This window comes from Mauremys reevesii, linkage group 5 (assembly GCF_016161935.1).
Source record: "Mauremys reevesii isolate NIE-2019 linkage group 5, ASM1616193v1, whole genome shotgun sequence".
NCBI lineage: Eukaryota > Metazoa > Chordata > Testudines > Geoemydidae > Mauremys > Mauremys reevesii.
The window spans coordinates 87,753,244-87,765,091 of NC_052627.1; the positions used below are offsets into that span (position 1 = coordinate 87,753,244).

The 11,848-nt window shown below is 48.6% G+C and overlaps 1 protein-coding gene across 5 annotated transcripts in view; it reads right to left on the reverse strand.

Annotated features, from left to right (window-relative positions):
• The window catches only part of EXOC1 (exocyst complex component 1), a 65,728-nt gene extending 54,092 nt beyond the window's left edge, over positions 1 to 11,636 (reverse strand). For 2 of the 5 annotated variants that reach the window (XM_039539770.1, XM_039539767.1), the window contains exons 1-3: positions 11,466 to 11,636; positions 4,160 to 4,293; positions 561 to 691 (exon numbers count right to left, since the gene is read on the reverse strand). In XM_039539770.1, coding sequence (XP_039395704.1) covers positions 561 to 691; positions 4,160 to 4,283 — 255 coding nt within the window. In that variant the 5' untranslated portion in view covers positions 4,284 to 4,293; positions 11,466 to 11,636. Of the gene's footprint in view, positions 1 to 560; positions 692 to 4,159; positions 4,294 to 11,039; positions 11,059 to 11,465 lie in introns of those variants that run through there. The other 3 variants (XM_039539772.1, XM_039539771.1, XM_039539768.1) reach the window with 2 other exon arrangements.
• Between the last annotated feature and the right edge of the window lie 212 nt (positions 11,637 to 11,848).

Below are 11,848 nucleotides of genomic sequence, written 5' to 3' on the forward strand. Positions count from 1 at the left end.
CAGCTCTAGCTAGGTTCTTATATATTGTTCATCACCACGGTTTCAAAGTGCCTTCTGGTACAAGCATTACTTAAAACCTAGCATGAATTATAAATCAGCAGTAATGCTTTCATTCTACAAAGGTAGTCCATTTCAAGGGGACCTGAATCTGGAGTAAAGATTTTATACAGCACTCAAATTGGGGAAAAAAAGTAGTAGTTCTCTCACAAGTTCTTGCAAAGAAGCCAAGCTCTACCTATCTGAGATGCCTCTGACAGACTATGTAGAATAGATACTGAGAATACTATTGATAGATATTGAGAATACTCTGCTGGCTCCTCAGGCTTAGCTCCCCCTCACTGGAGTTCAGATACAACCTTGGGCAAGACAGATTGGGATACAAGCAAAATAGACATATGGCTGCCATCCCAGCTTCCAACCCTCATGTGACATTAGAATCCAAACTTTGCGTAGCTCACAGTTAACAAGTTAACTTGGACTCGACAGAGCTCTGAATGAAAAACTTTTAAAGTCTCTATATAGTTAGGGACACATTCTAAACATAGGTCACGAATACATACTTTAACAGCATCTTTGGCATCAACAACAGCAAGATCTCGAAGCGCCCACGCTGTCTGTCTTTTGTAGAAATCTCCCTTATCAGATTTCTTCACCTTGACCACATTTACTTGCACTGGACGTTCTGTTGTCACTGTTAAGTACAGAATTACTTTCAGCAATGAGCAGACACTATTTTAACCAGTAGCAACGTCAACTTCTCATCTACATTTGAATCTATGATTCTGAACAGATTTTCCCCTTCAGATAGTGAGCTTAAAGTTTCTATGTGTTGTAAAGGGATCCCTCCAGACACAGGCTTCATTTTTGATCTCAGACTCATATGTATCACTGCATAACTTCTAAAATCAGCTACAGTGCTATGTAGGCATTTGTTCCTCATTTGTTTTTTTATAGTAGCCCTAAAAAGAAGTGATGAGTTTAAAGAGCAAAGCTGCATCTATAATGTAAAACAGAACCAAGGACTGACACAATCTAATTAAACTCCCTACAAAATATGGGCTTGACATAATATATTATTGTTATTATTCATTTGTATGATCATAGCACCTACGAGCCCCAGTTATGGACCAGGACCTCACTGCACCATGTGCTCTACAAACACAGACCAAAGAGATAGTCCCTGCCCTAAAGAACTTACAACATAGGTACAGTAAGTCCTCACTTAAAGTCGCCCCGGTTAACGTTGTTTCATTGCTGATCAATTAGGAAACATGCGTATTTAAAGTTGTGCAATGCTCCCTTATAACATTGTTTGGCAGCTGCCTGATTTGTCCACTGCTTGCAGGAAGAGCACCCTGCTGCAGCTAGCTGGTGGGGATTTGGAACCAGGGTGGTCCGGCAGCCGCCCTATCAGCTCCCCTCTCCCCTAAGGTCCCTGTGAGGCAGCTGCCCAGCAGGCTACCAATTGTCAGCAGTTCAGCTGTCCCTCCCCCCACTGCCATGTGCTGCTCCTGCCCTCTGCCTTGGAGCTGCTCCTGGGAGCCTCCTGCCAGGGGCGGCTCTACCTTTTTGGCCGCCCCAAGCAGTCATGCGCGGGAGGCGCCCCGGAGCCGCGGGAGCAGCGGACCTCCCGCGAGCCTGACTGCGGAGGGTCCGCTGGTCGCGCGTGTTAGGCCTGAATGAAAATATAGCAGATAAAACAGTTATGCTAACCTGACTGAAATCAGGCTAGCAAAGGTTTTGGATAATCCCAGAGTGGAAAAGTATTGAAAAACAGCATTGTTTAACAGAGCCCTGGAAAACGTGAGACAAGCCTGAGATAAACCAGGGATTGCATGGCTGGCATACCATTAGCTGTGCTAAGGACAGTGTTTGAAGAGCTGATAAGGAACTCTAGCATCCCACGGTTCAGATTCTAACTTTTGGTTGAGTTATAGGTTTGTTTAAAAACTCCCCTGTATTTCTAACTTTTGGGTGTTGTTAAGAGATAATTAATAATCTAAAGTTGTAGACATAAAGTCTAGGCATGTGTGTATATTAAAAGTGTCTAGTTTTAAGTTGTTAAACAAAGGGGGGTGGGTTTTGCTCAAGTGAGTGATGTATGACGTAATAAAACTGTCTATATAGGCTAATGCTAAGCTGTAAAAAGGGCCTGGTTCTCACTGGAGACGAGCGGCCTTTTGTTGATGCGTGCACTTGTCAATAAAAGGCTTTAGATTGGACCTTGCTGGTGTTGGCTGTCTCTTTGTGAACAGACAACGAATTTCGCTGTCGGGGTTAAAGTCCCCAACACGCGGCTCGGCTGGACCTCCCACAGCTGCGGACGGTTCGCAGGTCCGGCGGCTCCGTTTGAGCTGCCGCAGGCGTGCCTGCGGGAGGTCCAGCCAAGCCGCGGGACCAGCGAACCGTCCGCAGTCATGCCTGCGGCAGGTCCGGACCTCCCGGGGCTCCGCTGGACCTCCCGCAGGCATGACTGCGGCAGGTCCGCCGGCCCAGCCTGCCGCCCCCCCGGGAAAGGGCCGCCCCACGCACGTGCTTGCCGCGCTGGGGTCTGGAGCCGGCCCTGCCTCCTGCTTACTGGGGGGGGGGGGGAGGGGGCTAATGTCAGGGTGTTCTCCCCCCACACCCTTACTCCTTCTCCATATAGAGCAGGGTGGGGACAGGACGGGGCTCAGGACGGAGAGAGCTTGCTGGCCGCAGCTGCTGTCTCAACTTCCTGATTTTTTTTTTTTTTTAAAGGCAATGTACTTAGAGTGGGGTCACTATACTTAAAAGGGGCAATGCACATCTCTCTCTCACCCACACACAGGGTGTGTGTCTCTGTCTGCCATGCTGTCTCCTCTCCCTCCATTCGTGCTGCCTTGTAGAGCGGGAGGCCGCATTAACAACATGTTAACCCTTGAGGGCTCAGCCGAATACTAGTTCATCATTTAGCAGTAAGGCATTCCCTGAGAAATATCCCACCCTCTGACTTCACCACCTCAATCAAGCTTCACAATCATCATTGCTGTGTACAGTACTAAATTGTTTGTTTAAAACTTATACTGTGTGTATATATATTTTTTGGTCTGGTGAAAAAAATTTCCCTGGAACCTAACACCCACACCCCTTTTACATTAATTCTTATGGGGAATATGGATTCATTTAACATCGTTTCGCTTACTGTCTCATTTTTCAGGAACATAACTACAACATTAAGCAAGGAGTTACTGTAGTCTCTTTCTATAGGTCTATAATATATAACTAAAATGCAGAGCCCCCCCAGACCGGTGGCCAGGACCCAGGCAGTGTGAGTGCCACTGAAAATCTGCTTGCATGCCAGCTTTGGCACACGTGTCATAGGTTGCCTACCCCTGCTGTAGCCCAATCAGTATCCAGTTACATTATCGCAGGATTGGGGCGGAACACAGAGTTAATAAATAAATAAATCACTGGAGAATCAGGTTTGAATATAAAATTGCCCTCTCTGGTTAGGGTTATTATGGGGCGGGAGGAGGGGTAAAATGGGGGGGATTGGGTTTTTGTTTGCAAGGGTTCTGAGTTAGGCCATATTTACACTAATTTGCCAAAAGTCTCTACTGCTTGGAAGGCCTGCAACTAAACTCAGAAACAAAGGACCAAAAGTACAAAGCACAAAAAGAGAGCACTCACATTTCCCTGGAGCTCCCTGCCCCAGCTTCTAATCAGTACATCCAGCCTCTCTCCCTTCCCTTTGAAAGTAACCAACATTATTTAAGGTGTTGAGCCTAAACAGCTATGCTGCACTTAAATAACTCCCCGTCAGTAATGCTATTCTTACCTGCCTCTAAACCACAGCGGGGAATTAAACCCTAAACCCTCACGTCACTGGCTGGCTTGACAAGCCCTCCTTTTAAGAACATACCTGGAGCAGGGTCCAGCACGGCTTTAACAGTAAAGCTTTTTTGTTATGAAAACATGACTAATTTATTTTCACTCTATACCATAACTGATTCCATCCATTTATAATAAATGGAAGTACATGTTCTCTATATAGGAAAGGAACAGGCTGAGACATGAAAAGCAGTTGCCACTTAAAGAAATTAAGTATAGTAAAATGAAGAGTTATATTTAAAGTAAAAAAATACTCAAAGACAATGAAAAGAAATACTTTGCTGTGTCTCTCAATCAACATACATACCTGTAGCACACAAAAAGCAATTTCTCTTCTTTTTGCCTGCTTTGCACACATTCACAATGCTCAATAAACGTTCATCATTTGGAGTGAAAATATCCCTCTGTAAGGCATGCTTGATTGCAGTCATTTTCTCTCAGCTGAAAAACAAGTTTATAAAAGTCATGCTGAGTACAATACAATGTTCAAGCACATTTATGAACTGGTTAAATACCGAAAAGAACAGTTACCGGTATTTTCTTGATAGTAACTGTGGTTCAAGAGGTTGTCAACTACGTGGATCCCCTCTATATCTGTGAGCGCCTCATGCATATATCAGAATCTTTGAACAGTGCTGCCCATTGAGCCATGTCTGCACTATGCATGTCCTTGTTCCCCCACCTACCAAGGGCATAAAGGCAGAGCTGCCTCAACTGTCCCTCAGTTCCCTCACTAATTCAGAATCCCAGGTAAAGGGGGTGCCAAAAAAGTGGGGATGGAGAATGACTTATGAATGAAAAGATCCCAAAGAACTGTAGCCATTACAAAAGGTCAGTAACCATTCTCTCTTCTTCGAGTATTTATCGTGAAAGTAATAAACAGTGCCCCAATTTGAACAGTGGGATTGAAGATTCCTAACTACTACTAAACAGTGATTGTAAATATACCCCTACCATATTTGGCATCTGATTTTACAGCCAGGTCAAGGGCATAGGATTTAACAAAAGGGGATTACTTCACAGAGCAGTCTTGCTGATCTCAGATATGGGGAATATTTCTAAAGCATGCAGAGAAGGCAGCCTGTGCTCTTTGATTGCTGGTACACCTCTTCCTACAAACACATGATTGAAATATACTGGGTAATCCATTTAGGTATTCTCTTGGAAAAAATGGCCTGCCCCTTTGAAATGCTACTTATGGCAGCAAAAATATCTGTCTAAAGGGCTTTGTTCTATCAAAACGTAACAAGGCCCTTGAAACTTCCAAAGTGTGGGGAGGTTCCCCCCCCCCCCCCCCCATGGAGAAGAATGAGATTTTAGAAAGAAAAAGATTAATAGAGTATTCCTAAAATTGTGTCAGATTTGGGATGAGGTCTCCACACCACCTTATCTCTATGGAATATTGTATGAGGGTTAGTGATGACAGCTTGTTAGTTTTCTGAGCCTTCTAGCTGATGTAATAGCAACAAAGTGGTGCAAAATCTTGAGTCCTGCTAGACTCTTCACTAGACCTAGATGCCCAGTAACAAAATAATCCACCTTCATCAAGCTCAGAAATCGGAGCCTTTCCTTATGGACAAGGATTTGACCACAAGAATCCACAAGTTTATCACTTCCAGAATGATTACTCCTGGGGGAATTCTGCATCACTGCGTGTGTGCAGAATTCATGTCCCCGTAGATTTCTTTACTTCCCTGCAGAAAAATGACTTCTGATGGGGAAGCAAAGGGAAGCCTTGAGAGTGGTCATGTCCCCCTCCCTAGCAGCACAGGCAGGTCAGTTTGGGCACCTGGAGAAGCTAGTTGAGACACAAATCACCACCGGGGAGGGGGGCTGGGCAGTCTTGTGTGTGACAGAGAAAGAACTGTCCCTCTCATGCACACTCATCATGGAGGGGCAGGGCTTTGGGTTGTTTTTAAGGAAGTAGGCGTGGGGCAGTCTCTGTCCCCTCAGGCAGGGCAGAATGTAGGGCTTGGCTACACTGGAGAGTTGCAGCGCTGGTGGTAGTTTTACAGCGCTGCAACTCACTCACCGTCCACACTTGCAAGGCACATACAGCGCTGTATCTCCCTGTCTGCAGTGCTGGCTGTACTCCACATCGGCCTGGGGAATAGAGTGCGGGGGGAGATGGGGGGGAAGAGGAAACAGAGTGAGGGTACTGGGTTGGGGGGAAGACACCCCGGAGTCCCTGGAGGCATGCAGCCAGGAGCTCTTCTCAAGCCAGGAGGAAGGTAGCCAGTCGCAACAGCCGGTACTTGGTGGAGGACAAATAGAGGACTGGGTTTCCGGTAAGCGGTTTTTTATTTTCAGGATGGAAATTTTTCAGGAGAGGAGGGAGGGTTAGGGCTGCATGCATGCATGCCTAGTGGAACAGCGCACTGATGTGGTCTATCACGTCGCGGTAATCGGCCTCGGTAATCTCTTCAAAAGTTTCAGCCAGAGCGTGGGCAATGCGCTTGCACAAGTTTATTGGGAGAGCCATCATGGTCCTTGTCCCAGTCAGGCTAACGCGTCCACGCCACTGTGCCGCGAGGGGTGGGGGGACCATTGCTGCACACAGGAAAGCTGCACAGGGGCCAGGGCAGAATCTGCATTGCTGTAGAAGACGCTCCCGCTCTTCCCAGGTGACCCGCAGCAGCGAGATATCTTCCAGGATCAACTCCTGTGGAAAATGTTGGGAGAGTGTTCAGTGTAGGTGCCCCCTGCAGCTGTTTGCTTTTCCCAATGCACAGAAACCCCAGTACAGCCCTGAAGCAATCAGTCCCCCTTACTCACCATTTTGGGGCTCCTGTGGGTTCTGTGCGCTCTCTTTGGTATGGGAAAATTATGCTATTGTGAAGAATGTTACTCCTTCACTGTGTGGGAATAATTGTCTGAGATATAAACAATGCTGCCTCTGTTAAGTGTATTCTTTTTTGCCTTTCCACAAGCAACCCTGAATTCTCGGCTGCCTGTGTTATCAACAGCTCAAAGGCTCCAAAACCTCCGGAAGAAGCTGCGAAAAAGCAAAGAAGACCTGCTGCAAGCAGTTATGGATCACTCTGCCAGAGAGAATAAAAAAGTGCAGGACTGGAGGGAAAGGGAAAGCAGGATCCGCCAGAAAAACTCAGCGGCCAGGAAGAAAAGCACAAAGCAGCTGATAAGCTTCCTGGCGCGCTAAGCAGACTCTATCGAGGCACTCGTAGCCATGCAGGCAGAGCACTACCGCACCGCCCCTCCCCCCCGTCCCAAAGCTCTTTCCCTTGTGCCCCAATGTCAGCTCAAATCCCCCTTCCCCAGCATCCAGGTTCTTACCACCACCAGCTGCCTCCAACACCTGTACGTTCACCAACCAGCCCTGAGAACTACGACCCTTACCCTCTGCACTCAACCCCCATCACCATGCAGTATAGGCATCCTGAAGTGCAGCAGTCATTGCACAGCACTCCAGCCAGGACATATTCAAACCTGTGACTGCACACTTCCCCATCCCACCCCACCCCCCTGCCCTTTTAGGTTCCCAAAATGTTGGGTGTCTGTCAGTAAAGTTATTTTCTTTTCAATAAATGAATTCTTGGCTTTGAAAACAGTCTTTATTATTGCAGAAAGTCAAAGATAGCTTAGCCCAGGAAAGAAACAGGCACTGCAAATCAGCGTAGGAAACACAGATTCTTACTAACATTGTAACCACTGCACTTCACTCCCGTACAAGGCACCAAACATTACGGTTGGTTTTCAGCCTCAAATTCCTCCCTCAAGGCATCCCTAATCCTTGCAGCCCTGTGCTGGGCCTCTCTAGTAGCCCTGCTCTCTGGCTGTGCAAATTCAGCCTCCAGGCACTGAACCTCAGAGGTCCATGCCTGACTGAATCTTTCACCCTTCCCTTCACAAATATTATGGAGGGTACAGCACACGGATATAACCGCGGGGATGCTGCTTTCCCCCAAGTCTAGCTTCCCATACAGAGATCGACAGCGCCCCTTTAAACGGCCAAAATCACACTCCACAGTCATTCGGCACCGGCTCAGCCTGTAGTTGAACCGGTCCTTGCTCCTGTCAAGCTTCCCTGTACACAGTTTCATGAGCCACGGCATTAACAGGTAAGCGGGGTCTCCAAGGATCACAATGGGCATTTCAACGTCCCCTACTGTGATCTTCCGGTCTGGGAAAAAAGTCCCTGCCTGCAGCTTCCTGAACAGGCCACTGTTCCGAAAGATGCGTGCATCATGCACCTTTCTAGGCCAGCCTGTGTTAATGTCAATGAAATGCCCACAGTGATCCACAAGCGCCTGGAGAACCATAGAGAAATACCCCTTCCGATTAACGTACTCGGATGCTAGATGGGGTGGTGCCAGAATAGGAATATGCGTCCCATCTATCGCCCCACTACAGTTAGGGAAACCCATTTGTGCAAAGCCATCCACAATGTCCTGCACGTTCCCCAGAGTCACGGTTCTTCTTAGCAGGATGCGATTAATGGCCCTGCAAACTTGCATCAACACGATTCCAATGGTCGACTTTCCCACTCCAAACTGGTTCCCGACCGATCGGTAGCTGTCTGGAGTTGCCAGCTTCCAGACTGCAATAGCCACCAGCTTCTCCACCGGCAGGGCAGCTCTCAATTTCGTGTCCTTGTGCCACAGGGTGGGGGCGAGCTCAGCACAAAGTCCCATGAAAGTGGCTTTTCTCATCCGAAAGTTCTGCAGCCACTGCTCATCATCCCAGACGTGTATGACGATGTGATCCCACCACTCAGTGCTTGTTTCCCGAGCCCAAAAGCGACGTTCCACAGTGCTGAGCATTTCCGTGAATGCCAGAAGCAATTTAGTGTCATACGCGTCAGGCGACTCGCTATCATCGTCAGACTCCTCATCACTTTGTATCTTAAGGAATAGCTCAACTGCCAAAAGTGATGTGCTGGCGAGACTCGTCAGCATACTCCTCAGCAGTTCGGGCTCCATTTCCCACAGAAACCGTTGAGAGAGTCAAGATGGCGCCAAAGGTGGACGGAAAAACAGGGATTGCTGGGATGTGAAGCGATGCATCACGGGGCATTGGGACAGGAAGCAGAATGACCCGCACCCTCCGCCCCCTTCCCACAACCCACGGCGCCAAAATGGGACGAGGTGCTCTGTGGGATAGCTGCCCATAATGCACCACTCCCAACAGCGCTGCAAATGTGGCCACACTGCAGCGCTGGTAGCTGTCAGTGTGGCCACACTGCAGCGCTTTCCCTACACAGCTGTACGAAGACAGCTGTAACTCCCAGCGCTGCACATCTGCAAGTGTAGCCAAACCCGTAGCAGCCTGCCTACATAGTGAATTGTTCTTAGTGAACTGTTCCCATTGTCTTTGTGAAACCCCCAGGAGTATAAAACAGGTGTAAAAGTTTCAAGGCTCCTTTACATTGCCAGAATGGGGTAAAGGAGTCGTATTGTAAAGGACAGTATGGCTTATAAATGCTTATGGTATGTCAGTGATTAGAAGTAGTCTAAATTTTTGGACTGAAAACATTTCCTATCAAAATATGCTCCATGAACTGTTTGCTACTGACTTTTCTGGAGATCGTCCATAGCCAATATAAATTGTGAGTTTGATTCCCCAGCCCTCACTTGCTCTTCAGTTGCCTATGATGTAACACTGAGCATATGGTTGCATATATGTGTTGACTAATAACTAGAAAAAGAGTCAAGCCTAGATACATTACTATTAGACAAAGGAGGTTTGGGGATTTCCTGCAGTGTTCTCCACTCCCATTCTCCATCCATTGTATTGTAATTTAAATAAATTACCAAAATAATTGAAACCAGCATGATTATATTGTGTTATTTTGACAAATAAAATATGCAGAATTTTTAATTTTTTGGAACAGAATGCCCCCAGGAGTAAATTATTAATGCCACTCTGTATCTGGGGCTAGAAGTGGAAGTAACAGACTCTCCAAATTGTGCAGAATGTTGTAGCCTCTCTCTACAGTCAGATGGGCCAATGGTGAGCACAAACTCTGTACACCAATCTTTCTACAGGCTTTACAGTCCACCTTCTATTACTAGTTCAAGGCCTTGGTCCCAATCTTCAAAGCCATCAGTGGGCCAGGAGGACTCAGTTACATCAGAGATCTCATCTCCATATATGTACCAACAAGACAGCTGTGCTCTTCTGAGACAGTGCATATGACAAAGCCTAAAATGAAGTATGAGAGAACAGGACATAAAGCATTTTTGGCTCAGTAACAAGCTTTGAGAGGAGTTAGGAATATAGCACTGGAAGGGACCTCCTTCCCAGGTCACTGAATCCAGTCCTCTGCTATTACAACCCCATCATATACTCCTGTTCATAAATTTATCAAGCTCCATCTTAAAACTAGTTAGGCTGTTTGCCCCCATTACTCCTATTGGGAGGCTGTCCCAGAACCTCACTCTTCTGATGGTTAGAAACCTTATTCTACTTTCCAAACTAAATTTATTCATGGCCAGTTTATACCTATATGTCCTTGCTTCATCATTGTCCCTTAGCTTAAATAGCTCTTCTCCTACCTGATGTCTCCCCCAATATATTTAGACAGAACAGTCATATCCCCATTCAGCCTTCATTTTGCTACATTAAATAAACCAAGTTTTTTTAATCTCCTAAGATTCCTCTGAAACTGAGACCAATCCAGAGTCTGATAAAGCCTTCCTAAAATAACTAGAATGAAACAACAATGAAAGCTTCAAGGAAAACCTTCAATAAGCAGAGTGGGTGTCAGGCAAGTCTATTTACTGAGCCCTGACAGTATGCATACACTAGGAGAGACAGTCCCTGCCTTGAGAAAGTTACTAATAGCCCATTTAACTAGAATGCCTTCCCAGGAACAAGGAATGTCTTCTGTGATATATGCAGAAGAGTATATGCAATGTATAATTAATAGCCTATTCCTGGCTTTTAACTTATGCCCTACCATGACAAATACCTATGCTGAACTCCCATAGTGAATATCCTGTACCTGGCACTGAGCAGGCAGCAGAAGCGGCCTCTGCCCTATCCCCAGCGCAGACCGAGTCCCCTCCCGAGACTGCAACATGAGTAGTAACGTCCTGTCTCCCGTTAACTGGGAAATCCACTCAGAGAAACACGGGCAATAATAAAACCAGTCCACTTTAGACATTAACCCACGTCGGGTACGCTGCGGCCCCCGAGCCCCGCTGGCTTTACCACCATTTCCTTACATATTTGTCCTTGTTGGTGTGGAAGGTGCGAGGCGGACTGTGCAGCGCGCTGTCAGACTGGCCCAACGGGGACCGCGGCCCTCGACCCCGTTCAGCGCCAGGGGACACCTGTAACAGCGGCGAGGGGCCGGCAGGCAGCGCCAGCCTCTGCTCGCGGGGCCCGGCCGGGGTCAGTGCCTGTCACCGCCGTGACAGGCCCGAGGCGGGGGAGACACTAAACGCCGCTGATGGCCGGGCCGGGAGCCTGGCGGTCAGGGAGAGGGGAGCCATGGCGGGGTCACTACACAGCGCGCCGGGGCCGCCCCTCCGGACCAGAGAGCCAGGCGCGACGCCGCCGGGACGGGGACGGGGACCGGGCACCGCACACGGGGCGGGGGCTGCCTGGTCTCGGTGCAGAGCGGGGTTACCGGGGCCAACCCCCCTTACCGCGGGGCCCGGCAGGCCGGCGCAAAGGCTGGGGCGTGTCTCCTCCTTAGGGTGCAGCGGCTCCGGCTCCGCCTCCGGCCCATCGGACTCCGCAGCCGCCGCCGCCGCCCGCAAAAACCCGGCCGCTGCCGCGCAACAGGGAACCGCGGCGGCTTCCTCTTCCTGACACGTGACGGGGGCGGCCCGGAAACACCGCAGTCCACAAGGGGGACGCTCGCTCAACAGAGCGACCCCTCTCGGCGGGGCGGAGCAACAGCCCGGCCAGCACTATCCTCGCGGCGCTCGGCAAGGGACTGGGGAGGGCGATGGGGCGAGCCAATAGGAGCCCAGGCAGGCAGCAGGGGGCGTGGCTCCTATTGGGTCACCTGGGCAGAGGATGGAGT